This window comes from Leuresthes tenuis, unplaced genomic scaffold (assembly GCF_036924035.1).
Source record: "Leuresthes tenuis unplaced genomic scaffold, fLeuTen1.0.hap1 SCAF_14, whole genome shotgun sequence".
NCBI classification, from domain to species: Eukaryota; Metazoa; Chordata; class Actinopteri; order Atheriniformes; family Atherinopsidae; genus Leuresthes; species Leuresthes tenuis.
In genome coordinates, this window is record NW_027325368.1 from 20,031,726 (window position 1) to 20,059,325 (window position 27,600).

At 42.0% G+C, this 27,600-nt stretch overlaps 2 protein-coding genes across 2 annotated transcripts; both read left to right on the forward strand.

Moving 5' to 3' along the window:
- Positions 1 to 42: 42 nt before the first annotated feature.
- LOC140269512 (E3 ubiquitin-protein ligase MARCHF6-like) lies at positions 43 to 15,707 on the forward strand. Its single transcript, XM_072364641.1, is given in 27 exon segments — positions 43 to 287; positions 1,341 to 1,440; positions 1,719 to 1,792; positions 1,914 to 2,057; positions 2,831 to 2,903; positions 3,248 to 3,428; positions 3,815 to 4,061; positions 4,405 to 4,466; positions 4,755 to 4,787; positions 5,313 to 5,364; positions 5,572 to 5,630; positions 5,740 to 5,820; positions 6,066 to 6,134; positions 6,307 to 6,381; positions 6,555 to 6,689; positions 6,777 to 6,896; positions 7,562 to 7,662; positions 7,754 to 7,891; positions 8,042 to 8,234; positions 8,328 to 8,397; positions 8,498 to 8,679; positions 8,789 to 8,923; positions 11,324 to 11,413; positions 11,632 to 11,764; positions 12,586 to 12,721; positions 12,930 to 12,977; positions 12,979 to 15,707. Coding segments are annotated over 27 exon segments (2,931 nt in total). The 5' UTR covers positions 43 to 268; the 3' UTR covers positions 13,160 to 15,707.
- Positions 15,708 to 20,003: 4,296 nt separating this feature from the next.
- On the forward strand, positions 20,004 to 27,573 carry ankrd33bb (ankyrin repeat domain 33Bb). The gene is made up of 5 exons (XM_072362980.1): positions 20,004 to 20,348; positions 23,245 to 23,374; positions 25,390 to 25,530; positions 26,667 to 26,830; positions 26,917 to 27,573. Exons 1-5 carry the CDS (start codon positions 20,004 to 20,006, stop codon positions 27,571 to 27,573), a joined length of 1,437 nt encoding a protein of 478 aa, XP_072219081.1.
- Positions 27,574 to 27,600: the final 27 nt, after the last annotated feature.

The following is a 27,600-nucleotide window of genomic DNA, read 5'->3' on the forward strand; positions in this document are numbered from 1 at the left end:
TTGCGCATGGGTGTCATCTAGTGGTGAAAATACAGCACAATCACGTGTTGATGCTTTGAGCGTGTCCGGACCGCAAGCGAACGAACTGTTACCTAAAATAAGCTCTTTCAAATCTTGAAACGTATGGTGCCGTCAAAAGAGTGTCGCAGCTTCAACAAAACACTAACTTGAAATGTTTAGATGTAGATAGCAAGCGGTCATTGCTTTTATACTGACTGTCTTACCGGAGTACTGCTTTTGTGCAGAGCTGCCTTAGCAGCCAGTCAAGATGGACACCGGGGAGGAAGGTAGCTTATGTTGAAACTTGATTACCTGATTGTTGGCGTTAATTTGTTTTACCACTCATAATAATGACACAGTATGTGTCACAGTCTGGCACATTCAACTATGTTCAGTGGGGAAAAAATGGGTATTATGTCTCCTGGAACGATGACATTGTCACGAAACTGCTAGCAAATTAGCCTTAGCTAGCCAGCTAACGGACATTAGCTTACAGCCGTTACCCAAGAACTGTAAATGAAACAGCAATAGGGTGCTGTTGTTTCGCAATGAGAAATATGATATGAACCACTGTGGAGTTGGGGGAATTTCTGACATCATAGAGGAAGGCAATTTAACAGTTTAGATGCACGTTATATCGTTAATTATTCTCTTACAGGAAGACGATGATTAAGTCTATAGAACGTAACCGTTATCACAACATTACGTACAGTAACACGGTAGCGATATGTTGACACGCCGCTGGGCCACTTCAGCCAGATAGCAAGGCTCGTTTATTACGTGTACGGTTATTTATCACGACATAATGCTCCAGAGATATTACTTTCTTCGTCACAATGTGTTATCTCGCAGTTGTCATTATTGTTTGTAGTTTTATAAAATGTACAGAACTCATTTTTCGATAAATTAAATAAAGATAACTTTTTTTTTGGCCCAATGCTTTGTTCATATCGGTATAATTTGCAGTAATTTATCACAACCAGTAAATACTAAGGGTATCCTGAATGATGTCATTGCTGGCTAATTATAGTAACTTTATTTTAGTCTTTGAGCTACAGTGGTAATCCAAGGATTATAGTTTGGCCCAGTCGCCCTGTGCTCGTCACATGTTCGTATCATGACAAATGTATCTCGTTTTCCACATTGATACACATTTGAAGACTTTTCCCCCTGCACAAAGCTTACATTAATTGTGCAAGGCAGTTTCACAATGTGGATTGGTAATGAAACGCACTGCCAGGTTAAATCGATGTAATGAAACAGGGTTATATGGAATAGAATAGAATAGAAAGCCTGTCTACAGGATCTTATCAACTTGTGTTTTTGTGTCTTTTGCACAGCGGACATCTGCCGAGTATGTCGGTCAGAGGGGACCCAGGACAAGCCCCTCTATCATCCTTGTGTTTGCACTGGCAGCATCAAGTTTATCCACCAGGAGTGGTATGTCAGTGAATGAAATGTTTGTTTAAAGATGGTTATAGTTGCATTATACGCTTTGGTTCTCGTCATTAAACGTCAAGTGCTTTAGAAAAAAATTATGTATTTATGTAGACGGATAATTACACACCTGATAAACTGTATTTAAGGTCAGACGCAGACAGTAGAACGAAGAAACGCCCAACACTCGGCACAGCTGTGTGATTTTACTTTGGACCCACGGGAACGTTTCTGTGGGACAGAGAGGAGAAACTCTCTGACGTGTCCTTTTGTCTTCACAGCTTACTGCAGTGGCTAAAACACAGTAGAAAAGAATACTGTGAATTATGCAAACACAGGTTTGCATTCACACCAAGTAAGTTGCTCGTTTTTCCCGGAAAATCGTTCAGTACCTCCACAGTTCATTCATTTGTTGGAAGCTCCTCTAAATGACCAATTTGTCTATTCTCTCACCTCTCCATTCCCCCCGTCCCCAGTCTACTCTCCGGACATGCCGTCTCGCTTGCCTGTCCAGGATATTTTTGCAGGTTTGGTCACCAGTATCGGAACGGCCATCAGATACTGGTTCCACTACACACTGGTGGCCTTTGCCTGGCTAGGTGTAGTACCTCTGACAGCATGTAAGCCACACCTTAGTTGACATGGAGGGATTGTTTTTTTTCTGTACACGATTCTGTCAGTTACCTTCTCAATTCTTTGATTAGTCAAAGAAAGTCCTTCATTGTTCACACCCTCTTGCAGATATAGCACAGTTCCCAACTTGTACTTTGCAAATTATGCTTTTTCTGCAACATCAAAATAGGTAAACGCATTATGTTCGTATAGATAAAAGGATGAATGGGTCCCTTTTTAAGCCACGAGTTTGTGCTTTGATTGATAATCTAATTCAGCTTTCACCGGAGTTCAGTCTCCATTAAGAATAAATGGCAAGTATGCCACAGGTTATTGCTTGACATCTGGAATTCTGATGACAATCGTTTACACGGTTTGATTGGCTGGTGCCTCCGCAGCCAATTGAAGGGAATTAACAGACCCGTTATTAGTTTGGGCGATCCACAAAGATCCCCTCATTCAAAGTGAATGTGAAGTGAGATCATTGAAGCCTGATGGGTGCACGCACCGCCTGCATGATCTTTGGCAACTTTCTTGACAGTTAGAGCTTGCAGCGGGACACTCTGTTGTCTGAACATAATCTGAACTTTTGGTCTCGTTTGGCTGCCATGAGCAGCACATTTCGGTCCTAAACATCGACAACTCCTAATAAGTCTTTTGGTGCAATATTTACCAGTTTTACTTTGAAATGCAAGTTCTTTGCTAGCTGACAGGTAAAGAAGTTGCTCTTGCGATTGGTTTGTTGATATTATTGTCATTATTTTTCTTCTTTCCCCAACAGGTCGCATCTACAAGTGTTTATTTACCGGCTCTGTGAGCTCTCTTCTTACTCTGCCATTAGATATGCTTTCAACGTAAGTCTCTGGTCTTGTTTTTTTTCTCTTTTATCCATCGCTGTATGTCATGGGCCAAACCTTTTTCTGCCATATCCTTGCAGTTTTTACCCATCTTTATGTACATTCTCTAATTTCAGCCATTTATTCATTGCTTAAGGCTTCTACTATTTTTCACATCAGTTGAACCACCATCCCCTGCTCTTAAAAGTTGTAAAAACACATTTTTTTTCTTATTCACAATTACTCCTGCAGTTGATTTTTTTTTTCCATTCTCTCACCTCCTTTGCTCCAATTCCTCTGGAACAGTTTGCAGTGTGTATAGCCAACATGATGTAAAAGATGAGAAAATCTCTTACCTGTAGGCAGAACCTGCTTGCTGACTGCCTCCAGGGCTGTTTTGTGGTCACATGCACGCTGTGTGCCTTCATCAGTCTGGTGTGGCTCAGAGAGCAGATCGTCCACGGTGGTGCCCCACAGTGGTTAGAGCAGAATCAACCTCCTCTGGTGCCGAACCAGCCCAACGCTCCTGCGCAGGCCAACGAGGTGAGTTTGCTTTATGCTGAAGGCAGGCAAAGTTCTTGTTTGGTCTCCATGTGTGAGACGAAGAATCGGCATCTCTGTACGCTGCTCAGCCTCAGTGTTCAAACCACATCATTGTGTAGAACCCCATGTGCTGCCTAAACAGCAGATTGAAATGTGTTGTAGGGTCACATTTGCACTGGGCAACTAGAACTACGTACCTATTATGAAATGACAAGATAACTTTTTGATGTTTTTTCGTCATTAGAGGAATGAAAGCAGTCACTAAACTGGGTATGGCTAACGAGCCGAAAAGAAACCAAATCTTACCTCATTGAGTGGAATGAAGGTTGTGTTTTGTTTTTTTGTTGTTGTTGTCAGCGTCTCTGAATTATTTCACGGCTCTGCAGGACCCTGGCGCCAACGCCGCAGGCGACGGCCAGGCTGCTGCAGGGGCCGGTGCCGCCCAGCATCCCGCCGACCCGGGTCCTGACGAGCAGGCACCTCCCAACCCACGCGACGGCGGCGACAACAGAGACCAAGCCGAACAGGATGATGATGAAGGAGATGACGACGATGATGGGGAAGAAGATGAAGACGAGGAGGAGGAAGAGGCCAGGGAAGAGGATGCTGCCGATGCCAACAATGGAGGACAAGGTCAGTGTTCAGGGAGATGGGATTGGAGTTTTCTGGGAGACACAATTACTGAATTTTCACCGAAATTATAACAAAAAAAGAAGAAGTTAATTGTGGGAAATGAACAAGTAGTTTGGCAATGTCCTCAGTGTAAGTCGATGGAGGTATTTCTTTCAAAAAGGTCTTTAAGATCTAACTTATATGGCGGTATATTTCAGCTGGTTTTGTCAAGGTCTTTAAGATTTAATACATATGGCGGTATAATTCAGCTGGTTTTGTCAGTCCGAGCGCCTATAACCACCAATGGAAGAGTGCAGCCACATTGTTATTCCTCACCTGTTCCTCTGTGGGTGTCTCTTTGCAGAGGACTTGAACTGGAACGCCCTGGAGTGGGACAGAGCAGCAGAGGAGCTGACCTGGGAAAGAGTGAGAATGTGTTTTTTTTTATCCCTCCATGTACTTCTTCATAAGGTGCCTTGCTATGGCCATTGAAAAAAAAAATTTAAAAAAACATTGGAAAGCGAGCAGACCCAGTGAGATGACACATTTGGGCCTCTATAACAGAAATGGTTCATCTCTGTGTAGTGGGCCTACATAGCAGCCTGAATTAGTCAACGTTTTCTGCTTGGTAAAAGCAGAAGTTGTGGTGAAATGATTTGTATTGCCATATTAATTCAGTAGTGATCATGACTTTGCGCTCGATGTGTGTCTCAGATGCTGGGGCTGGACGGCTCTTTAGTTTTCTTGGTGAGTATGAACTATTGCACCACTCTCACAAAGCTGAAACTGTTTTCAAATAGATTAGAATTACATGCTGATGTTTTTTCTTTCCTTTTCAAATTTGTACCTATGCAGTGAACTTTTGAAAGCTTTGAAAGCCGTTTATCACCACCAAAGGCTGTTTTCAGCTTCCTCATTCTGAAAGACAGCAAATCTGACCCACTAACTTGGTGTCTGAGTGAATCAGAAGTAATGATTGGCGCCATATTAATAATTCGGCTTCATTTGACCGGCTGCTTTTGGTCCCTTACAGATGCTCCTTAAAGGCCGTAATTGATAAGATATAAAGATTAGTATCCATGGATATGCATCCCAGATATGTTTTACAGGAGGTTTTTGCTGTTCAGAAAGCACTGTATTCAGCACTGGGGTTTTTTATGGTTAGTTTTTGTTCCGATAAGAGGAAACGAATATTCATACAAACACTTTGATGCAAAGGCCCAGCCTCAAACTGTGATAATGAATGAGGGCCCTGTTGCGTGTCTTCTTTAGGAGCATGTTTTCTGGGTGGTGTCTCTCAACACGCTCTTCATCCTGGTCTTTGGTGAGTCCAACCTGCCTTTTCATGCAGGTGTCGCTCGCCCTCAAGTAACTTAGACGCCTTTTTGTTTATTATAATGCAAAGTCTTTCCTCTGACTTTAGAAGGATGTTCCTCATACTTTAGTAATAGAGAGGCCGTTATACAATATGAGACGGTCATGTCTGCCTTTTCCGCTCCAGCAGCTCTGACCTGTCTTTATTTCCCTTTAGCATTTTGCCCCTATCACATTGGCCATTTCTCAGTGGTTGGACTGGGCTTTGAAGACTACGTAAGTGCTCAGCGATGCATTAAGAGAACCTACCACAGTTGGAGGATGACAGTAGTTTTCAGATATGTCCCGCAGCGATGGAATGCATTTATTATTTTTTTTATTGCAGATTAAAGCGTCCCATTTTGACGGCCTCATCACCACTATACTGGGGTACATCCTCCTGGCTGGAGCTCTCATTGTCTGCCACGTATCCTCCACATGCCACAGGTCACTTTGTGTGTGAAATGATATATACGGTGTTCATGTATGCTTTGTTTCTCACGTCTCCATGTTGGATCTGTTCCATACATGTTCAGTATGATTTTATTTGGTTCAGTAATGTTTGAACTTCCAGAGTGTGTTTCAAAAGCAGGAAGTGAGTAAGGAAAAGAATGTACACTGCAGGCTGTTCGTGCCTAAGCCCGTGTGAGTCCTTAACCTTTCCTCCTGTAGGCATTGGCTTCATTAGTGAGGTTCCAGCGGTCCAGACGCCTTCTGGGTGTCTGCTACATTGTTGTCAAGGTAAACTCGTGAGACGTTTGCACTGGAGCGTTCTCAGCTGTCCGTCTCTGTTTTGTGTTTGCATCAAACTAGCAAAGCTTTCAGTTGAGACAGTGATGAGGAAAAATTCAGATTACATTAAAACAGAAACTACATTTTTTAACATTTTTTTTTTTACTTTTATATGTCTCAGGTGTCCTTGCTGGTTGTCATGGAGATAGGCTTGTTCCCGCTCATTTGTGGTTGGTGGCTCGACATTTGTTCACTGGTAAGACAAACATGCTGAGTGTTGTTGAGCTGGCTCTTTCTGACTAACCAAAGAGGCACGTTCGATGAAGAACAAAAAAAAAGAATGTTTAAACATTATTTTGTCGTGACCAATTCCTAAGAACTGCATTATGGTTTTATACATTGAAATTGCTGACCTGTTATTTATTGCAGGAGATGTTTGACGCCACTCTCAAGGACAGAGAGCAGAGTTTCGACTCTGCTCCCGGGACCACCATGTTCCTCCACTGGCTGGTTGGCATGGTCTACGTCTTCTACTTCGCTTCCTTCATTCTTCTGCTCAGAGAGGTGAAATGAATGACAAAAGAGGAGAAAAGAAAATCAGAAAACAGTCACACTCTTCAGCCTTTTGAGCGCGAACATTTGTGTGCACAGGTTCTTCGGCCCGGTGTGCTGTGGTTTTTGAGGAATCTGAACGATCCAGACTTCAACCCAGTGCAGGAGATGATCCATCTACCCATCTACCGCCACCTCAGGAGGTTTATCCTCTCAGTGGTCAGTCAGATATCCTCCTGCTTTATATGCAGTTTTCACTTCAAAGTCATTACCCTCTTGTGCACGTATACTGGGACGTGGGCGGCGGTCCAATTAAAAGGCCAAACCGAGCTGTAACCGTCGTTCAACTATGCTGTGCACTCAGTGTAATTGTGCTGAATGATACCCGGGATAACTCTTAGGCCAGGTCCAACTGGGGACTAGTTATCCAGTCAAAGGACTTGGAGTACATTGTGTTCTACAGTTCAGGTCTTATGTTTGTGGTGTTTCCGGTAACGTTATGTTAACGTTTTATAGATGGTGTGTAAAGATGTCAAATGTTGTTCACGGTAACCGTGACGTTTCTCTCGGTGTTAGAATCATGTGGATGTTTTGGAGCTGATGTGTAAGGATGTAGTGATCTTGCAAGAAAAGCCAACACTGGAGCAGCTGCTGCTCACGAGGAAGAGCGTTTGCTTTCCAGTTGAACGGTCGGTGGTTCGATCCCTGGCTTCACCAGACCACATGTCAAAGTGTCCTGGGGCCAGACACTGAACCATGTTGTCTCTGATGCGTTCACCGGTGTGTGTATGTGTGTGATAGAAAAAATAAGCTCTGCTTAGCCTGTATAACTGCAAACAACTAGCTGTGAATATCTTGTATGGATGTATTTTGTGTGTTACCAGGTGGTGTTTGGCTCCATAGTTCTACTGATGCTTTGGCTTCCAATCCGAATCATTAAACTGCTCTTCCCCAACTTCCTCCCCTACAATGTCATGCTTTACAGGTACATAAAATCATCATTACACTCTCACTGAGATGAGATGAGAGGATGAGCTGGAAGTGAGTGTGAGTCTTGTTTGGTGCTCTCTTTGCAGCGATGCCCCGGTCAGCGAGCTGTCGCTGGAGCTGCTCCTCCTCCAGGTTGTTCTGCCGGCGTTGTTGGAGCAGGGTCACACTCGCCAGTGGCTCAAACGTGTCGTCCACGCCTGGACGTTCACAGCTGGATATGCGCTGTAGGTCCCATGTGCACCGCACATGCAGAATCACACACAGACACACACACACATGTTGCAGATTTACACTCTGCAGAAAGGCTGGAGTGTTTGTTTTTCTTTGCTTCTTGGTCACGTAAAGTTATAAAAGGAAACTTTGTTCCACCACAGCGACCTCCACTCATACCTGCTGGGGGACCACGAAGACGACGAAAACCAACCAAATAACCTTCCCGGTCGCCATAACAACAACCGGATCCCTGGCCTGGGGGAGGGGCTTCACGCTGCCCACCAGGCCATTCTGCAGCAGGGTGGGCCTGTAGGCTTCCAGCCGTACCAACGACCCCTGAACTTCCCCATCAAGGTGCTTCAAACTGCGCAGTTAATCACTTTACAGACAAATTTGTTCATTTTGAAAGGTAACATTCATTTTTATTCTGTTTTATCATCTGTTTAGATCATCCTGCTTGTTGTCTTCATGTGTGTGACTCTGTTACTAGCAAGTCTGATATGCCTTACACTGCCAGGTGAGCACAGAGTAAGCTCTGTCTGCACATCGCCTCTCCTCTTCCTGTCCTCAGTAAGTCACCGCAGTGCCCCCATCTGTTTTCTCTTCCCCTTGCTCAGTGTGTGTGGGTCGTTGGCTCATGTCTCTCTGGATGGGCAGCGCCATGGTCCACGAGCTGTACACAGCAGCCAGCGGTCTGTACATCTGCTGGCTGTCCATTCGAGCTGCCACAGTGATGCTGTCCTGGATGCCTCAGGGACGGACCGTCATCCTGCTCAAAGTACACGAGTGGACGCTCATGGTAATGTCGTTCTCTCCCCGTTGTCAGCCCAGCTAAAGGCACAAACACGACTTCTCATGTAATGGATGGTAAACGTGTATTTTAATGTGTATTTGTCTGGTGAGAGCAGATCGTAAAGACCGTTGTGGTGGCTGTGATGTTAGCCGGGGTGATTCCTCTGCTGCTGGGTCTGCTGTTTGAGCTGGTCATCGTTGCTCCTCTCAGAGTCCCGCTGGACCAGACACCTCTATTCTACCCCTGGCAGGTAGGAATATGAGTGAATATGAGATGGGAGGTGTAATGAAGGTAATGAAGCTGTTAAGCTGGAATTTGATTTTAACTGATAAAAAGTGCATCTCAGTTCCCTCAGTGCCTACGTTACCTTTCTGTAGTGCAGTGGGTCTTCTACACAGAAGCTTTTTCCTCATCACTTCAGGAGACAAATTGAAATGGGTTCTGATGAGCACAGACAGTGGAGGGTCATCGTACATCTGAGAAGCTGCTTCGCTAAATGTGCTGCTTTGTTTTTCGGAAAGTTTTCTAAACTTGTCCTGGCAGAGCAGGGCACAGGGGGATGTGCAGAGTTCAGAACAAAGATAACATGCCATGATGCGTTCAGGGTCCCTGCTATAGTAATCTTACTACTGACAGCTGTCCTGAGAACAAGCTGGGACCCAGTAGGATTCCTGTATTAGTAACAGAAGGAATGGAAACAGTCAACTTGCTGGGTGAATCTATCTGATCTGCTAACGGTACCACATAGAACTCAGAATACAACAGAGACCAGTGTAAACTCCACAAAGCTCGCTCTACTTAATATTAGATCTCTGTCCAGTAAGTCACTGTTAGTTAATGACTTCATAATTTCACACAATTTAGATTTTCTTTTCCTGACAGAAACATGGTTAACAGAAAGCACAAGTGCTTCTGTTCTTAATGAAACAGCACCCCCAAAGTTTAGTTTTATGGATAAATGCCGAAATGGGAGGAAAGGTGGGGGAGAAGCTGCCTTATTTAAAGATACATTCCAGTTTAAAGAGATCTCATTTGGTGATTTAACTTCTTTTGAATATTTTAGTTTTATTTTAGAGGGTGTTCCTAAAATTCTGTTCTTAATCATTTACAGATCTCCAGGATACTGTGCAAGTTTTATTGATGAATTTTCTGAATTATTGTCTGTTATCTCGACTGATTTTAACCATTTTACCTGGACCGGGGAGTTTAACATTCACATAGATAATATGACGGATGGTAATGTTTGGTTTGTGGCAACATATAACAGAACCGACCCACACTCTGGACCTGGTCATTTCTAAAGGTGCTGATATTTCTTCTGGTTGTGGTTATTGATTTGGCCATTTCTGTATTTTATTTGATTTATTGATCACTCGAATGTTCAAACAACCAGCTTCTCATTTAAGAAGAGGTACATTAATGAGAAAACTAGTGCTCAGTTTAGGGAGGTCAAAGCTATGTTACCAACAGTTTCAACTTGTAAACTTTGAATGTAATGGAAGCTGTTGCACCGATAAGAATCAAGAGCACCTTTAGCAAACAGAAAACACCATGGAGAAATACCACTATGGTGAAAAACCTGAAAAGAGAATGCAGGAAAGAACATAAGAACGTAAGTGGAGGAAAACAAAGCTTCAGATTCACTATGAGCTGTATGAACGAAGTCTGCGTAGTTCTAACAATGAACCGTGCAAGGTTTGAGAGCTGCATTTATCTGAAATGATTAATAAGAATGTTAACAATTCTCCAACTCTGTTTGCTATGATTGAAAAAATCCTCCTAAACAGTTAAACCCAGTCCTCCACCCAGAAATGCAACGAATTTGCCAACTTTTTTAGCCAAAAAAATCGAAATAATTAGACAAAACATTCACATCCACACAGAGCAACAAGAAAAAACTAATCTGTCTAAAACCTAGAAATAATGTCACAATTTCATATTATTGATTTGAAAATCCTGGAGGAAACAGTTTGGCATCTGAAATCAACAACTTTCACTGTGGACATAATAGCATCCGACTTTTTAAAAACTGTTTTTACCTCAGTAGAAAGTGATCTCCTACAAATAGTTAACAGCTCACTGGCATCAGGCATTTTTTCCAAGTCAGCTGCCATGAAGCCACTCCTAAAGAAGAGAACTCTGGACGCCTCTGTGATGAACAACTACAGACCTGTCTTTTATATCCAAGATTATTGAGAAAGTTGCATTTAACCAGCTCAATGACTTTCTGAATGAAAGTGGAAATCTTGATAACTTTCAATCAGGCTTCTAACGTCATCACAGCTCTGAAACAGCTCTGGTCAAAGTGTTAAACGACATCAGATTGAACACTGATTCTGGTTATGTTTCAGTCCTGGTTCTTGATGTTTGAGAATGCTTCTTCCACGCCCCGCTGCAATGCTTTATTTAATGTAAAGCACTTTGAATTGTTTTTTACATGAAATGTGCCATAGAAATAAATCGGACTTGACTTAATCTCATTGTAATATTGAAGAGGAAAGAAATGCCAGAATGGAATTGATACACAAAGATATTTCATTGTATCTGTGAGGCGAGGCTGTTTTGGTGTATTAGTGAGCCATTAGTAGGCCATCTTTGTCGAACCTAAACTTTGTTGTGTCTGCTGTAATTACTCTGCCTCTCTCTACAGGACTGGGCCTTGGGCGTCCTTCATGCTAAAATCATTGCTGCCATAACACTGATGGGGCCTCAGTGGTGGCTGAAAACAGTCATTGAGCAGGTCAGTCTCACATTCTGCTGAGTTCCATCTGATCAACGAGCACCAAAACAGGAACTGTGATGTTTGAATACACTGAAAGATGCTAAAACCTGGATGAGGTCTTTAGATTTTAGATGGCCTGTTCAGATGCATATTCTCTCAAAATCTCTTTTTATAAAGGACGGTAAGAACTCAACAGTCTTTGAGACAAAGTCAGCATGTCTGTCTCACTCCTGCAGGTGTATGCTAACGGCATAAGAAACATCGACCTCCATTTCATCGTGCGCAGGCTGGCTGCCCCAGTCATTTGTGTCCTGTTGCTGTCTCTCTGTGTGCCCTACAGCATCTCTAACGGCATTACACCACTGCTAGGTGAGTCTCTCTGAATGGTAATGTGTCAGGGTAGAGCACCCCACACACACACACACACACACACACCGGCGTTGGTTTTCAAGCTACTTGGAGGGGGGGAAGAGAACCGATTTCTGCCTCCTCCATTTCTCCCATTTCCTCCCAGCTGCTTCTCATCCTCTCTGCTCTGCTGTTTTTACTAGTCGTGTCAAAGATGGCCGAATGAGGACTAATAGCTCTGTTTTTTCCTCCTTTTTGGGGGATTTTGATATTATTCTGCTGTAATATATGAAGCATCCAATCACTTAGCAGCTGAAACAGCATTTTGTCTGAGCTGCTTTCTTGTTTGTTGTTATGTTATAGGGACTTTATGTGTAATGCTTCTACAAACAGAGAGCTAGTTATTGGGCCCGTATAAACTACAAATTTAACTGTAGCTGTCAGCATTGGAGCGGTTTTGGTCAGAAAGCAGCCCGCGAGTACAGTAGGCTGCTGGGCTGATTGAATTCCCACATTACCATTGATAAAATTGTGTTGCAGTGTCAAAATAATGACCTTATTCCACCTTATTCCCTGCCAGCTTGGAAGAGGAGGGTGAGGTTTATGCAGCTGGATGTTGAAATCCAACCGTTTTTGTTGGTGGTGGAAAGGCATAAATCGAGGCTCACTGGTAACAGACTCAGACCTCAGCACAGGCAGAGCCTCACTAATGTTGACAGAGTTTGTGAAAGGATCACAGTCAGGATGGTGTGAATCATTTACCATCTCATGGAAAGCCCTGAACGATGTCTTTATGTGCTTTCCGGTCCACTGCTTCCACTTTTGTTTCTCGCTGTTTGCAGGAGTTCAGCCAGACATGCAGACACTGGTGGACAGGAGAATCTATCCCTTTCTGATGATGGTCGCCATGCTGTTGGCTGTCCTGTCCTTTCAGATTCGCCAGTTCAAACGCCTCTATGAACACATCAAAAACGACAAGTTAGTAGACATTTAAAGAATCAGTTTTTGCCAGCTGACACATGGAGGCAACAAGAGAAGTTTGTCAGACTGTGAGTGTGAAAAATGATGAGGGGTGGGAGTATAAGGAAGGGCAAACGGATGAGATTCAAAGCATTTGCCTTTGTGAATGTATCGTCTAAATAACATGTACAAACAACGATTGCCTTCATTTGTCCTCCGGCTCCAGATACCTGGTGGGACAGCGACTTGTAAACTACGAACGGAAGACAGGCAGGAGCACCGCCGCCTCCTTCAGCACCTCCTCATAGACCTGACACTGCTGTTGGATCAGCGGCGCCGAATCACTCCGGCCAGTCCTGGAGGCCGTCGGCAGCTCCCGGGGTGAAACCTTTTCGCTTCCTCTCTGCTCGGCTGTCAACTTCAAACAGTATCCATAAAATTTTGAGCGCTGCGTAGTCCTTGTTTTCTCAAACGTCTCCCACCATCATTCGCTGGGAGGCAAAGATGTTGACGACTGGAGGCAGAAGCGGCGCAGAAATTCTGTACGAGGTTCTGAACCAACCTGGAAAACTGTCAGCTCGACTGAAACTTATTTTTATTTGATTTTACAAAGGTTTGGGTTGAAGTCAGGTAAGCAGAGCGTAGCTTTTACCTCAGATTGTGCTTGGCTTTAAATGTTTGATGTGAAAGAAGTTATTTAGGTCGAGTGTCTTTTCATATTATTTTGAGCTGTGGATGAGGTGGTCCTGCTCCTACTGCTGATTCTCTGCAAAGATTGTCAATAATTAGGTGGGAATGTGATAGAATTTTTACTTTTCTTTACATCCGTTTTCATTTATTTCATTTAGTTCAGCTTCTTCTTTTTAAAGAACATGTTTCTGGAGGGAGCTAACAATGTAGAAAAAGAATCAAAGAAGGTTTTGGACAAAGCTAAGGACAAGGACACGTTTTTTGGTGCTCCCCTGGCGTTTAACAGAATGGACTTTGTCGTACCTTGTTCTCAGATTCTTTTAGTTGTACCCCAGCAGAGTACAGCGTAGAAAAGCAACTTTACGGCTACATCTACGTTTAGGCCTGATTTAAGAAATGCAAAATGCTTATTTCAGGCTAATGTGGCACACGTGCAGACCGGCCGTTTCATTTTTAAACAGAAGCCAGAGGACACGCAAGCAAACCAGTCACGGACAGCCGCCAAAGAGGGCCCGGGACGCCATTTCAGCCGCGAGTTCGAATGCTTTTAAAAGCTATCTGCGAGTGCAAAGTCAGCACAGAAACTTCTGTCATTGTCGTGCCATTTCTCTTCTTCCTCTACTAAATCCTGCATTTGTGCCACACTCTGACATGATTTGTCCACACAGCGGCAGGTTGGTTTTCTTACGTTTCGATTCTGTGGAGACGGTTTGAAAAGCTCCGTTCTTTCTGCCTGGGCCGTTATCAGCCTTACACACGGTCTTTGCTGTGATTCAACTGCGCTCAGGTGGAGTTTTCAGCATCTCTAAATCAACATCCACCAGCAAAGTGTAAACTATGTGCTCTCAAACTAAACAAGTTTTCAGATCGGATTATTCATTAATGGGAGAAAATCAGATGTGGCCCCCAGTTCTTCGTCTAATATCCCGACAGGCGCTACATGAGGAGGAGCCACTGCAGTGGCTGTTCAATTGGTTTTGGTTTGTCAGTGTTGAGACGCTTCAAATAAACCGGGGGCAGCTGTAAATCAGCTTAAGAACAGGAACGAAATGAGTTCTGGAAATCATCAGTGGCTCTTCTATCCAGCATTGAATCACTTACTTACTTTTTTTATTGCTTTTATGTAGATGTAGATGAAACAGTGGCACCACTGTCAGTAGTTAGCAGCGTAAAGACTGGAAACAGCGATGTTGGCCCTTTCCAAAGAGAACAGCATCAGCTCTGAAGATCACCATTTACCACGTTCCATCTTTCCTGCTTTTATACAAACAAAGAGCAAACATAGAAATGACAGTGTGCAGTCTTAAAGGAAATCTCTTTAGTGGGTGGAAGTATTGGGAGTGGATTCACCTAACATTTTGGGAATATGCTTCCTCGCTGCTTCGCCGCCGCACCTTTACCTCAGCTCCTCGCGTTTGTGACGGCCTCTTTGCATGTGAATGTGAAATCTCTATCTGGCTGTCCTACTGTCTCAACTCATGCGGACACATCGTCTGCTCTGCTACATTTTCGTGTTTCGAACATCAGAAGTCGTCGTCAGCCAGAATCATTGGCCCCAAAACAGAGAAAAAAACTGAAAACGACTAAAGAAATGACAACAAAAGCCTCAGATCATCTTCCAATCCTTCTTACTGACAGTGAGGAGGAGACGTTTGAAATGTTTCTGCTTCTTTTTTTTTCTTTTTTCTCTCTCTTTGGATCAGAATCGATCGTGTGGAGATGAGTGTTTTTTAATTTTTCATTCACATGTTTTATTGTGTTGCACTTTATACCACAGTTACAATCATTTCAGACTCCGTTGTAACACAATCATCATAGCTGGATTTGTGTGTTTTTAACTCTGCCCCTATTGAGACGGAGGGACGTCAGTATTTGACAGCGGTGACTCTGTACAATGGATTTAACTTAAAAGATTAATTAAGTTTGGTTCTGTCTTTTCACACACTGCATTTTTTTTAGGATTTTAGTTCGTAATTAACTGCTTTTCTGTCGATACGGATTGTGAATCACATTAACATTAGTGCTGACAGCTGTAGTGCTGCTGCTCACATCTGAATATATATATCTAAATATATATATTTAGATATATATATTTAAGATGGTATAAAGTGACCTTTTAGTACCTTCAAACTGAGCTGGACACTTTGAATTTTTGGTGTTGAATTTCAATTTCTAAAAGCAAATGATTTCTATTTTTTTATATGTGCATAAACAGCAGTGGCATGTACTGTAACATTAAAGGTTATACACCTAAAGTTCTATCGATTGTTGGTTCTGTCACATGAAACGATAATAAACAGTTGTAAAGACGCGACTGAAGTGCCGCTTATTCTTCACACCACCACCAGTATTCACTTCAGGTAAGTGTGACTGAGGATAGTTTTACTTATTTAAATAGCACCTCACGGCTGTGGCTCTGTATCATCACACACATTAGAGTGCAATATATGTTTCAGTACGAGCAAAGATGGATGTCAGGATCAAAACTAGCAGCAGTGAAATCCCTAGTCTCAAACATTTTATTTTTTTAAACTTTGCTTCAGGGTCAAATCTTGTAATTCTGCCTCCACAAGACCTTTGATATCATCAAAATGACATTGTTATGATATTTAAACATTTAGGTTTGACGGGAGGTAAGTGGGATGCTTGCATTCATTTTTATATGTAAAAATATGTGTTTAATCATGGTTAATTCTCACTTTTATTGTTCCAGGTTGTTAGCTCTGGGTTTAGGTTTCATTGCTGTCTTAAAACAACTCGATTACCAGTTATTATTACATACCCAGGAGTTACCACAGCAAGTCGATCTCACATCATTGATTTGGCACATGTTTTACGCCAGATGCCCTTCCTGACGCAACCCTCACCATTTGACTCATCTCTAAATGTTCTTCTAGCCTGGTGGTTAATATGTGGGCTCTGTTAAAGGCAGAGGAAAAATCAATGAGGGGCCATCTCTACAAAGGTTGTTTCCCCCTCTGGATTTTAAAATGAAAGGTTAAGCAGACTGGTTGCAGCACTCTTATCTCTTCTGTGTGCCCTATAGGAAAACTGCTTGGGGTTAAGCACATGCCAATATGTTGGAAGATCTGTCTCCATGAGCTTTTCAAAGCCTTTCAGTTGTGGAGAATCAAAGACAAGAGGCCTTTTAGGCTGCTGCCTTCAACAACAAACTGAGCAGAGCCTGCTTCCTCAGAGTGGAGGACATGCCAAAAATGTCATAAAGTTTACCGACTAATATTACCTGGGGCTGTTATATGCCTTGAAAGAAACGAGGCACCTTTAAACTTTAGGCACGTGTCACATATCTCATGTTTTCAGAATTATCGTATCATCGCTCAGTTGATAAGAAGAGCTCATCTCGAATATGGGATCATCGCTGGTGCTGGTGCAGAGTGCAGCTCCAGGAAACAGGATGTGGGGTTATTTCTGCTGAATCCAATTATCACTCTGCTAATACAAAGTCTTAACAGTTAGTCCAAGTGCAGATTAGGAGCACATGAAGCTCAAACCAGATTTCTCATGTTGAGCTAAATGTGATTTTTTCTCAACCTGGGCTTCATTTTTCACGAGCACAATGGGATCAACTTTTCCATGGCGATCAAATCATCCGAGTAAGCGCCTCTGATCTGTGGCTCCTTTTGGAGCTCTGGAGAGATTAGAGTAGTCTCTAAAAGACTTTCTTTTTCACCGCTATAACCAGACCTCCGACATCACACATAAAAATCAGTATTATTTCTCCCATCAGGAATAGAAATTATTTTACCCTCTTAAAAGGTATTTAGTTGTGTAATGCTTGGCAATAGAGGCAAGATTTAACAAGCACAGATTGCATTATGCCCCCCAAAAACATGTTGGCTCTGTGTAGTGGCCGTCCCAGCAAGTTCATCCAAATGTCAGCGTGTACAATGCTCAAAAATCCTGCAGAAAACCCAAGAGCTACATCTCAGACTCTACGGGCCTCAGTTAGCATGTTAAATGTTAAAGTTCACGACAGTGCAGTTATAAAAGGCTGAACAGGGTTGAGTCTTCTTATTTGGAAGGGGAAAGCCTCTTAAAAGGACATGGCAAAGTGGAGATGTTTGGTCAAAATACACAGCTCCACATTTAGAGAAAACAAAAACAAAACAAACATATCTCATATTAACTATCAAGCACGGTGGTGGAAGGGTGATGATTTGGGTTTGTTTTGCAGACACAGGACCTGCGCTTGTCGCAGTCACTCACCATGAACCCAAGTATTCTACAGCATTGTGAGGCCATCTGTCTGACAGCTCAAGCTAAGGCAGAAAGTGGGTCATGCAACAGGGCAATGAGCTCAGCAGCAAATCCACATTAGAATGGCTGAAAAAGATAAGAACCAAGGTGTTGCAACGAGCCCGTCAGAGTCCAGACCGCAACTAGATTCAAAATCTGCGGTCCCTAAGGGAGTTGTGCTTACAAACTGCTCGAAAAGAGGAGTCGGCCAAAATTCCTCCAAAATGAGACCAATAACATACAGAAAACTGACTATTGCTAAATCACAAGGTCTTCATCCAAATGTTTGCTTAGTTTTTGTTCAATAGATAATGAATGTGTGTAGCATGCCAGGTTCACCTTTGGTTGTATTTACCTAATTTTGAGATCTCATGAAGACCTGATGTCCTGATATTTAAATCGTGGAACTGACAATAGAGTTTTTAACCACTTAAAATCCACTGCCAAATACTAAAAACTATAAATGCAGTAATCTAATAACTAATAAATTAGTTGAAGATCACTTCACTTCAGGTTTTCAGCAGTTTAAAAGTCCTATTATCACACTTACACACATTCTTTGTCAGTCTTTGATTATTTCTGAAAGTTACTTATTAATCCAGTGGCGTGCAGTAATTACACGTTAAATAGATTATTTGAACCTCACTCCACAAAATGTGTGCTTCTATTTGAAAGCTGAACTCTCTTGGCCCGAGGTAGAGGGAAGAATGGCCGACCTTCCACTGTTGCTGTTATACAAATAAGGTCACGGTGCTGGGAAATCCAATTTCAGTTGGCGGTGTTAAGTTCATCAGGAGATAAAAAAATAAATAAGTGGGGTGGGGTCAGCCTAACCAGTGAAACTAATCACATTCATTTACTAATTAGAATAACTGTGTCAGTACAAAAGCCGTAAACAAATGTTGGAGCCCCTGGAACTAAGTGTGAAAAGAAGATTGCATTACATAGCTGAAAATAGCACATCTTCTGCACAACATGACAATTAAACATCCGTGTCTTCCGTCAGAGGCTTGCAGATCATTCCTGCCCTCGGCCTTCCACAGTGACTCATTATTCTGGTTTATTTCCTACGACTGTTTTTACTGGCTCTTTTATTTATCTATTCATTTTATATTGATGATCAAATATTCATTATCATACAGCAAAAATATAATTTATCTTAATACAATAATATAATTCAACTTAATACAATAATATAATATAACTAATACAATAATATTCAATTTCATTACTTCTTTCATTTTAGACCTGAATTTACATCAAGTTTATCATATTATAGAAATAAAATATTTGCTTACATTTTTGACACACAAACAAAATTATAAATATATTTAAACAGATTGTGTAAACTGTATTATTTACACACATAAAATGTAAATAGTGAGAATTTTTTTTAAAGTTCCCATCATCCCTCTGTCAGTCAATCTGACAGATTATTGTATTCCAACAGAAGGACAAGAGCTAGTGAGACAGTCTAAATGGATTATCCTGAGGTATTTCAAAGAAAGCCTCTCATCCCATTGCTGGCCATCATCAAAGAGAACCTGAGCTCCTCCAGAGGGAAGCGCTGGATTAGTTGCTCTGTGCCATCAGTTTCGAACCACGAAGGCTGCCAGTTCTTTTGCTTTTTTACTTCAGAAAAACTTCAGCTTCAAAACATCAAGAATCCGGGAATTCAAGGTGCCCGGTGTGCTTCTATTGCAATGTATATAAAATGTGACGGGCGAGGATTCTGGTGCTACTGCAACAAGTCAAGTGGAAAAGGGCACTGGCTTTTTCGCATTTCAAAACTCATGGATGTTTTTGGACTTTTCAAGCTCTGCGTATTTGAAAACACAATTTTGACATACTTGTTAAGGGAGAAAAGAACTCCACTGTTATCGACTCTTTTGGGCCACTTCACCAGACAGTTATGTTTATGATCAAGCCTTTGATGACATCATCTTATGAAGCTGTGGGGACTTCTAGCTTCTACAGTGTCCTTACAAGATTTATTCAGCAATGTTGGAGAATCGGCACCAAGTGCAATGATCTCATGCCTCCTCTGTGCTTTCTATTGACTGTTTACCTGTGAGCTGGAAACTGCTATCAGTGCCACGTGGGATTGAAACTTGTGGTGGGTTAAAATGAGACACTGCACTGTGATGGCTTGGTGGACCTAAACACTAGGTACTACTAGAACTTTTTTTTAGAAATTCTGAAAAGTAAGTGGGGACGGGGGAAGATTTAAATGGTGTTAATAACAGAGAAGCAAGGAAAAGATTCAAAGATTCAAGAGAATGGAGTGGCTGGAGGGGTTGGACTTACTGACTCTGATCATAGAGCTAATGAAGTGGCTACAAATACACCTACTATGTCCATCAGTGATGTTGATGAAGATGGGGATGAGTGTGAGGCTGAAGTTGATTACATGCAAAACTATTGGGAGGATGATGACGATATCTATCAGGAGTTTGAGGAATTGGACTTTGAGGCCTTGCCGGATCACCCAGAGACACAGAGCATCACCTCCGATGATTCCTTCTATCCCCCAGAAAATTCAGTCGTCTCCTGCTTTTACCGATCTCCAAGCCCCGACAGCCCTGAACCCATCTCTTTCTTCAAGGCCTGCTGCAACAACAACGCCATCATAGTCAAGATTATGATCAGACAAGGAGTGACCGAAGAGGAAGTGAAGGAGATAGACCGGAATGGAAGAGTAGGTATCTGGGTTTAGTACCTTTTTACTAGATGCTATGTTCTGAGGCTCTTGTGCATCTGTTTTAAGCTAAGTGAAGCCAATGATATTTAAAAGTTAAACTTTTCTGATGGAAACATAGAGTCCCAAAGTGTGCTGTAGATTATCAGTCATCTCAGTCATGGTAATCCTTACAGTTTAAGTAGAGAGCAACCAGACTAATTTCTGATTGACTGATCAAGACCTTGATTTGACTTCTACTGCCTATAAGACTCCACGACACCTTAGTGGGTCAATAACAAAAGTTCTACCTCAGTGATTTTCAATGTGCCCTGATACCTGGGACTCCCAGTCAGCTCGAACTGAACAAGCTTCTTGGATGAGATGTTAAATATCTTCAAGAACTAGAATTGCTGTTTTCTGGTTAACATAATCTTTAGGTATACCAGGGGTTGTTGCGGCACCCCACCCCAGAAGTCCACATGTTTTCTTTTTGAGCTTTTTGGACAAGAGTTCTATTGTTTTTCTAAAGAAAACCAGTGGGAAAAGAATCTGTTGAACCAATCAGAGAATATTTCCCAGTCCATTTGCACAGCATGGTCTGTGTAAAGCTCAGTGCTGATATTAAGCACTCACGATCTAAAGTAAAAAGGCTAAACCGTGATAAGTTGCAAATATGCTCACAGGAGCCATCATTTTCTATTTCAGATAGCATTACTTTTAGTGTTCCATTTTTTTTCCTTATAAAGTTTTATTTGTATTCACAGCTTCAGTGTGGTCAGTCATCAACACTGAAAGCTTCGAACGCCAGTCTTCTGCATAATGCTGCTCAAGTCAGGCACCAACTTTTAGCATCTCCTCACAAAGCTTGCACACATGCCTCAGCTGCTGCAGCCTGCAAAAGCAGAGTTGACAACACTTTGCAGATTAAAGTCTGGTTCAAATGAGCCTTTCACAGCTCATGGTCCAGTTCAAAACACTAAATTGAAAAAAAGCTTTAAGGCCTGTCAGTTTCTCAGCAAACCCTACATATTTCCTCATCATTTTCGCAGTACATACCACTGTTGAAAAAGATGTATGTTAACAAGCTGTTCAGCTAGTGCTGATTGTTGCTTTTCGTGGACAAAATGACCAACTTCTTCTGTGACAGACCATTTCAGTTGCAGATAAAATAAAGTCAGAAACATTGGTCCTTCTGGTAAATGTGCTCTCCAAGCCGAGGTATATGGTACAATTTGAGAAGAGATTGAAGTTCATATGAACTAACTTGGCTGGTAATGCAAAGGGGAGTTGATGCTGGAATTAGAGTCGACAAAATACTATCAAAACCCCAGTGGGTTGAGAGACAAATCCTGATAGAAGGTTCAGAGCAATTGGTTAAGCTTTCAGTGACAGATGGGGAGTGTAAACTGCACAGTAACAACTTAAAGAAGCAGCTTGCCATGAGAGCTCAGCTTTTAAAGGGCTCAATGAAGACAATGACCTTAGCACTGGGTAAGAGATACTATGTTCTTTAGCTGGAACAGACAGATCTGGCTTGTTCTGGAGTACTGTGACTGTAGCAGCCTTAGGATTGTGTTGGAACGGCATATGTTGCTGTGGAAAGGAGCAAAATATGAGGTTACTGAGCAGGACGACATCTTTATCAGAAGTCACCTTTTTATCTGACAATCCAAATGCCAAATCAAGCCTCCCACTGTTTGCACAATGGAGATAAAAAAATTATGATAACAAAAAAAGAACTAGGGCAAAAAGGACCTCTATTGATACCGAGTTAGAACCTAAATGTGTGGCAGTTATCTCTTTGGGTGTGCATCCATCACCCAAGTGCTCAATTTTTTTTTTTACAAAACAAGAAATTTGTGTCTCTCCCAGTAAAACTAAAGAGCTGTGTCCTTGGCCAATTGCTTGAGTTTTTCTTTATTCAGGTCAGTTATGAGCTATTTCACACATAAACACTGGAGTTCAAGATATCCAGAAGGAAGTGATCACCATAATTGATCCAGAGGACCGTTGTCTATTTGCTCACATCATCTGTGGGATTTTATTCCAGAACATACCCAGAGACTGCCAGGGTTGCCTTTATGATAGTTTTTTTTTAAAAAAGAGAAGAAATACAATAAATAAAGAAACTAAAGGCTTATCTTGATTAAAATAACAGCATATGGACCAAACTAATCCAGCTGAAACTCGTCTCTTGGTCCACAACAAGCATGTGAAGGTTGATTTATTTTCAAAGAAACTTGTTTTTTGCAACATCCAAAGATAGGGTATGCATACACTAGCTAATAATAATGAACAGACCACATGATGCATGATGAGGAAATTCTCGAAGAATGTGGTACCCATTGGTTAGTTAGTTACACCCAGTTAAGATCTGACCACATTACCGGCATCACAGACCATTTACAAATGTGGTCTGAGTGATTCAGATGCCTTTAGAAAAGCTCATGAGAATCACAGACAGTTCTACCTGCATTACTATTTTGCTGCACCTCGCCACCAAATTTCGTGAAATTCTGCATGGTAGTTTCTGAACTGAGGTGCTGCCTATTTTTGTGGGAGACTGAGAGCAAATCTGTCAGTAATAACGACCGTTGTCAATCCAAAATTAACATTCTCTTAGCTCTGTCTCCTCTCAATTTAATTGAAAAAACGTCCCACTTATTCATCCCTTCGACAGGCTGACTGATCAGTACTCTTTTACGAGAGTCATTGTGATTAATGGATGCAGTGACTTTAACCTATGGGGAAATCTATGTGTGAATCTACTGTATTTAAAAAGAACATAACACAAAGCTTCACTTGAGCTTTGACAGCCATGTTCCTTTTTTTTAAAAAGAGACTAAATCTATGGAACACACAGGAAGAAGAAGAAGACAGAAAAAAAGAATCCTCATTTGTTTTTGTGTTTCAGTCTGGCCTCATCGTGGCGTGCTACCATGGTTACGTTGATGTGGTCATGAGCCTCTCTCAGTGCCCGTACTTGGATGTTAACTGGCAGGACAATGAAGGCAACACGGCCCTTATAACAGCAGCACAAGCAGGTAAGAAATGCAACAAAGGGCCTCTGAACTGATGAAAATCAGCTGTTGTGTGATTCAAATAAAACTAGGAAGGAGAGCCTTGAACATCACATGCATCGCCAGTGCTAGCATTTCTTCTTCACTGAAAAGTATTTCTACATTTTTTTTTAAATACATGCTCTTTAACTGTAATGTTAGTAGTAAGCTAAAGCTGATACCACTTGTGTATGTACAGATCGCGATTCATGTATATTAGATCTTCTCAAGTAAATAAATTGTTACCATCTTAAGACACTTAATGCAACATCACAACATTCATTTCCATGCAGAGATTCAATCATTTTCTTCAAGATGTTGTATTGGCGATGGGAGTGGTGGGTTCACAGCGTGGGGTCCTCTCTAGCACATCCCAAAGATTCTCTAATGGGTTATGGTCTGGAGTCTGTGGTAGCTAATTCCTGTGTAAAAATGAGGTCTCATGCTCCCTGAATCACTCAACCACATTTTGAGCCTAACAAATCCTGTCACTGTCATCTTAGAATGTGCCTGCGCCATTAGGAAAGAAAAAAAATCTATTGATGGAAAAACCTGGCCACTCAATATATTCAAGTAGTCAGCTGCCCTCATTTTCTGAGCACAAGACATTGTTGAACTAAGACCTGACTGGCTGAAGTAACCCCACCTGATTTTGCTTAGTTAGGCGGATACTTTTTTTAATTTTATTTTTTGGTAAGTGCATAAAACAAAAAAAAAAAGAGGAATTCTTAAAGACTTGAATTCCAGTGTGCCTGCTTTCATACAGTTAAAAAGGAAACAATACTTCCTTTCTGGTTTCTGCCTTTATGGACAAACGGTCTTACCAGCTTTGACTTTTAAAACACTATGACGAATCTGTCTGCTTTTGATACACAATTTACAGTGGAAGAAATTCGACTGTGATGTAAGGGGCCATTTATTATAGAAACAAATTAAAGCTCATGGCATATTATGAGGTCTGGTGCTTCCAACTGCTAAAATCACTGTTATTTACTGGCATTAGAGAATACGATCATAAGTCATTTCAAAGCGATGCAGCCACATGCGTCAGACGTGGTCCCAGCCTCTTAACACCTAATGATGATGAATAGCTCACTGTGTCCTGTGATGAATGGCTGCAGAGTTGCTCTTCATTTTCTGCTTCATTAAAAGAGGTATTGATCCCCTTTCATGAGAAAAAAAAACAAAAAAAACACTGCAACACCTCGGGGAAAACAGGTGACCAACCCTGAGTGTCCACAGCACAGCAGCAGACTGCACGGTTAGAGAAGCTTTTCTGGAAACTTTTCACAAAGGTGTAGACAGTGTCTTGATATAGTTATGGAATCAGGCTCAAGCCTCTAGCATCATCCCTGACCTTCCTTTCAGACATGTTTCTGTTTCTAGGTGCACCTTCAAAATGAATTCCTGTGGTGCGCCAAAACTGAATTGTGCGCATCTGAAAGAATTTCAGCAAAATGGACTGCCTCATTGGTTTAGCTCGGATCTATTTGACAAGAAGCTTAATTTGCCCTCTTGAAATTGTAAATCAGGCATACGGATTAACAAACAATCTGGCTTGTTCTGACGCATCCGGCAGATGCCTGATCGGATTAGGATGTGGGGAGTCCCTTCAGGCTTTTTTTATTATGTTACATATGCATTTCCTTTGCTGTCTCTCCACCGATCTGCTGAAGTGAGGCCACTACTGTCTAGTGTCGCTGCCCTCCGAGTGTGCTCCAAATGTTAAGTCGCGTGGTGCTAGATCACTGTGAACACGAATGGCAGAGCCTAAAGTTTCCTAGCAGCCTTACATCATGACTTCACTTGCCAGTGGTTTTAATGTTGTGGTTTGTACTACATTCCTAACCCCCTCTCATATTGTTTATATTGGTGACTGTCTAAAATAAAAGCGATGGCTTTAGCATAAAAAAAATTATATGACTACATGTGTACGAGAAAACACCTTTCAAGTCTTAAAAGCACACATTTCATGACACATCTTTCTCTTTGGTCTGCAGGTCATATATGGATTTCAAACTTTCTCTTGAATTATTTTCCTGGGTTGGACATTGAGAGGAGGAACTGTCACGGTTTCACAGCTCTGATGAAGGCTGCCATGCAGGGCAGGCCCGGGTGTGTCAGAGCACTCATGCTGGCAGGTATGTACAGCTTACAGGAGACACATATTCACAGGCAAACAAAATCCTGAAATCTTAATGAAGTGTCTACAACAAGATAACACAGAGAGACACCACAGCAACTTATTTTTATTCCCTTAAGACACACCTTTACACATACAGATCATTTTAAGGCATGGAGTGACCCTTCTCTTCTTCAGGGTATACCTCTTTTGAACATGTTTTTGCAGCAACAGAGAGCCTCAGAGCTTTTTACTGTGTACTTTGAGCTAAAATCACACACCAATCTGATAAAAACAAAAACAAACAAAAAAAAAACTTTTGACTGGCAGTATTGTTGCAAATACTTACATTTTCCTGGTGTGCAGCTGGTAGGCCTCCGATCCCTCATTTAGGAACAATCTTGTCATGAATCATGTCTTGAAATGCCCCAAACTGTTAAACAGGCAGCTCAGAATGTAAGAATTGGAATTTCCAAGTCCAGAGTGGTAAGAAAATAATAAAGAATGCAAATCAGTAGTCAGATTTCCTTGTCAGGATATAAGATATGAAACTGAATACTGATATGGCAATATTAGATCATTAATTTATTCAGTTTGGTGAAACATATAAATATTGCGATTTTTGTGAAAGGCCAAGCAAATGGCAAGAGGAACAGAACTTAAACATCCCACTTCAGAGGTACAGCGAATGCAACATCTTCTGAAGTTGAGGCTTGAAAGATAAGGATAAAATGGGCTGGATGACCTTATAAACTGACAAAGGTTGACCCTGAAAATATAAAAGGCTGACCTAAAGTCACATTTTCTCATATTAAAGGGACCAAATAGTGTTTTTTCTGAGTTTTTGGTAAAAGTATATGGTCGCAAACACTGAGAAAAAAAGGGATTTTTCAGTAACACGTCCCCTTTAACACATACAGTACTCACAGTAGAATATGCCCTGTAGAAAGTAGAAAGTCAACCTGATCCATGCTAGGAACCTACAGGAACTGTTCTTCATAATGATCACAAACCAGTTTTTTTGCCCTGCACTGTGAGCCAATACATCAAAAGTGACACACTTTAATGGAGAAAGGAAATGCAAACTCCAGGACACCTTTAGTCACAGACCTTCACTTCACACCACATCATCTCAACATGTCTTTATGTGTTCAGGAAGTGATATCCAGGCCCGGGACTATGGCCGCAGAATGACACCCAGGGAGTGGGCTCTCTTCACTGGCCGATATGAGACGGCCAACATGATAGATCGGCTGATGTCAAAACCCTGTGCTGAGCAATTCTGTGACTCCTTCCCCCGAGAGTGGCCCTTGTTAGAGGTTAATACATTACAATTGATTTCAGTCCTAGTATTGAAAGCGACACCCCATGCTTATTCTAAATGTCTAAACATGTTTTCCTGCAGGAGCTGGTGGTCCAGAACCAAGAACCAAAGAGCTGCTGGATGAATCTGATCAACTACCTCTCTTGCTGCAATTGTAGATTTTACATGAACAACAAGGTAAACCCTGTTGATGATGGTGTTCTTGACCACATGGTCCGAATCACCACCAGCATCTCCAGTCCATTTATAGCCACAGCATGCCACACTGTGTGCCCGGGCAGCCCGCCGTGCATTGGGAAGCGTCGTCCCGCTGTGCAGGAGATTCTGAGGAGGCAACGGGTGGCGGAGCTGAAGCGGCTGGGTCCAGACAGACTGAACAACTACAAGAAATTTTTCCAGAACTCTAGGGTCCTCCTCATTCCCAAGGTGAAGGATCGAAGGGCAAGCCTGCAGCCTCAGCTGCTCAGCGAAGTGGCTGCGGCGTCCACGGTGGCCATAAGACGAGCCAGTCTCCTGCCACTCAACATGCTGCGGAGAAGCAGCGTGCGGCCGGGCATTGTGGTGCCAAAGGTGAGGCTCTGCAAGGCCCCACCTCCGAGCTTCATACCAGCAAAACTCAGAACAGACACAAACCAGAACGAGCTCCAGATCCCAAAATGGGATTACAAGATGAAGAAAATAGAGAGGAAGCAGGAGGAGGAGAGGAAAAGAATGCTATCTCTGACAAGAAGAAGATGAAGGATGGGAGGAAGAAAACAAAGCAGG

Bases quoted from the DNA above. Each gene is read 5' to 3' on its own strand.
- ankrd33bb (XM_072362980.1), top strand. From the start codon at position 20,004: ATGTCCATCAGTGATGTTGATGAAGATGGGGATGAGTGTGAGGCTGAA. The intron at 20,349-23,244 runs GTAGGTATCTGG...TTTGTGTTTCAG, and splicing joins AGATAGACCGGAATGGAAGA to TCTGGCCTCATCGTGGCGTG. The intron at 26,831-26,916 runs GTTAATACATTA...GTTTTCCTGCAG, and splicing joins GAGAGTGGCCCTTGTTAGAG to GAGCTGGTGGTCCAGAACCA.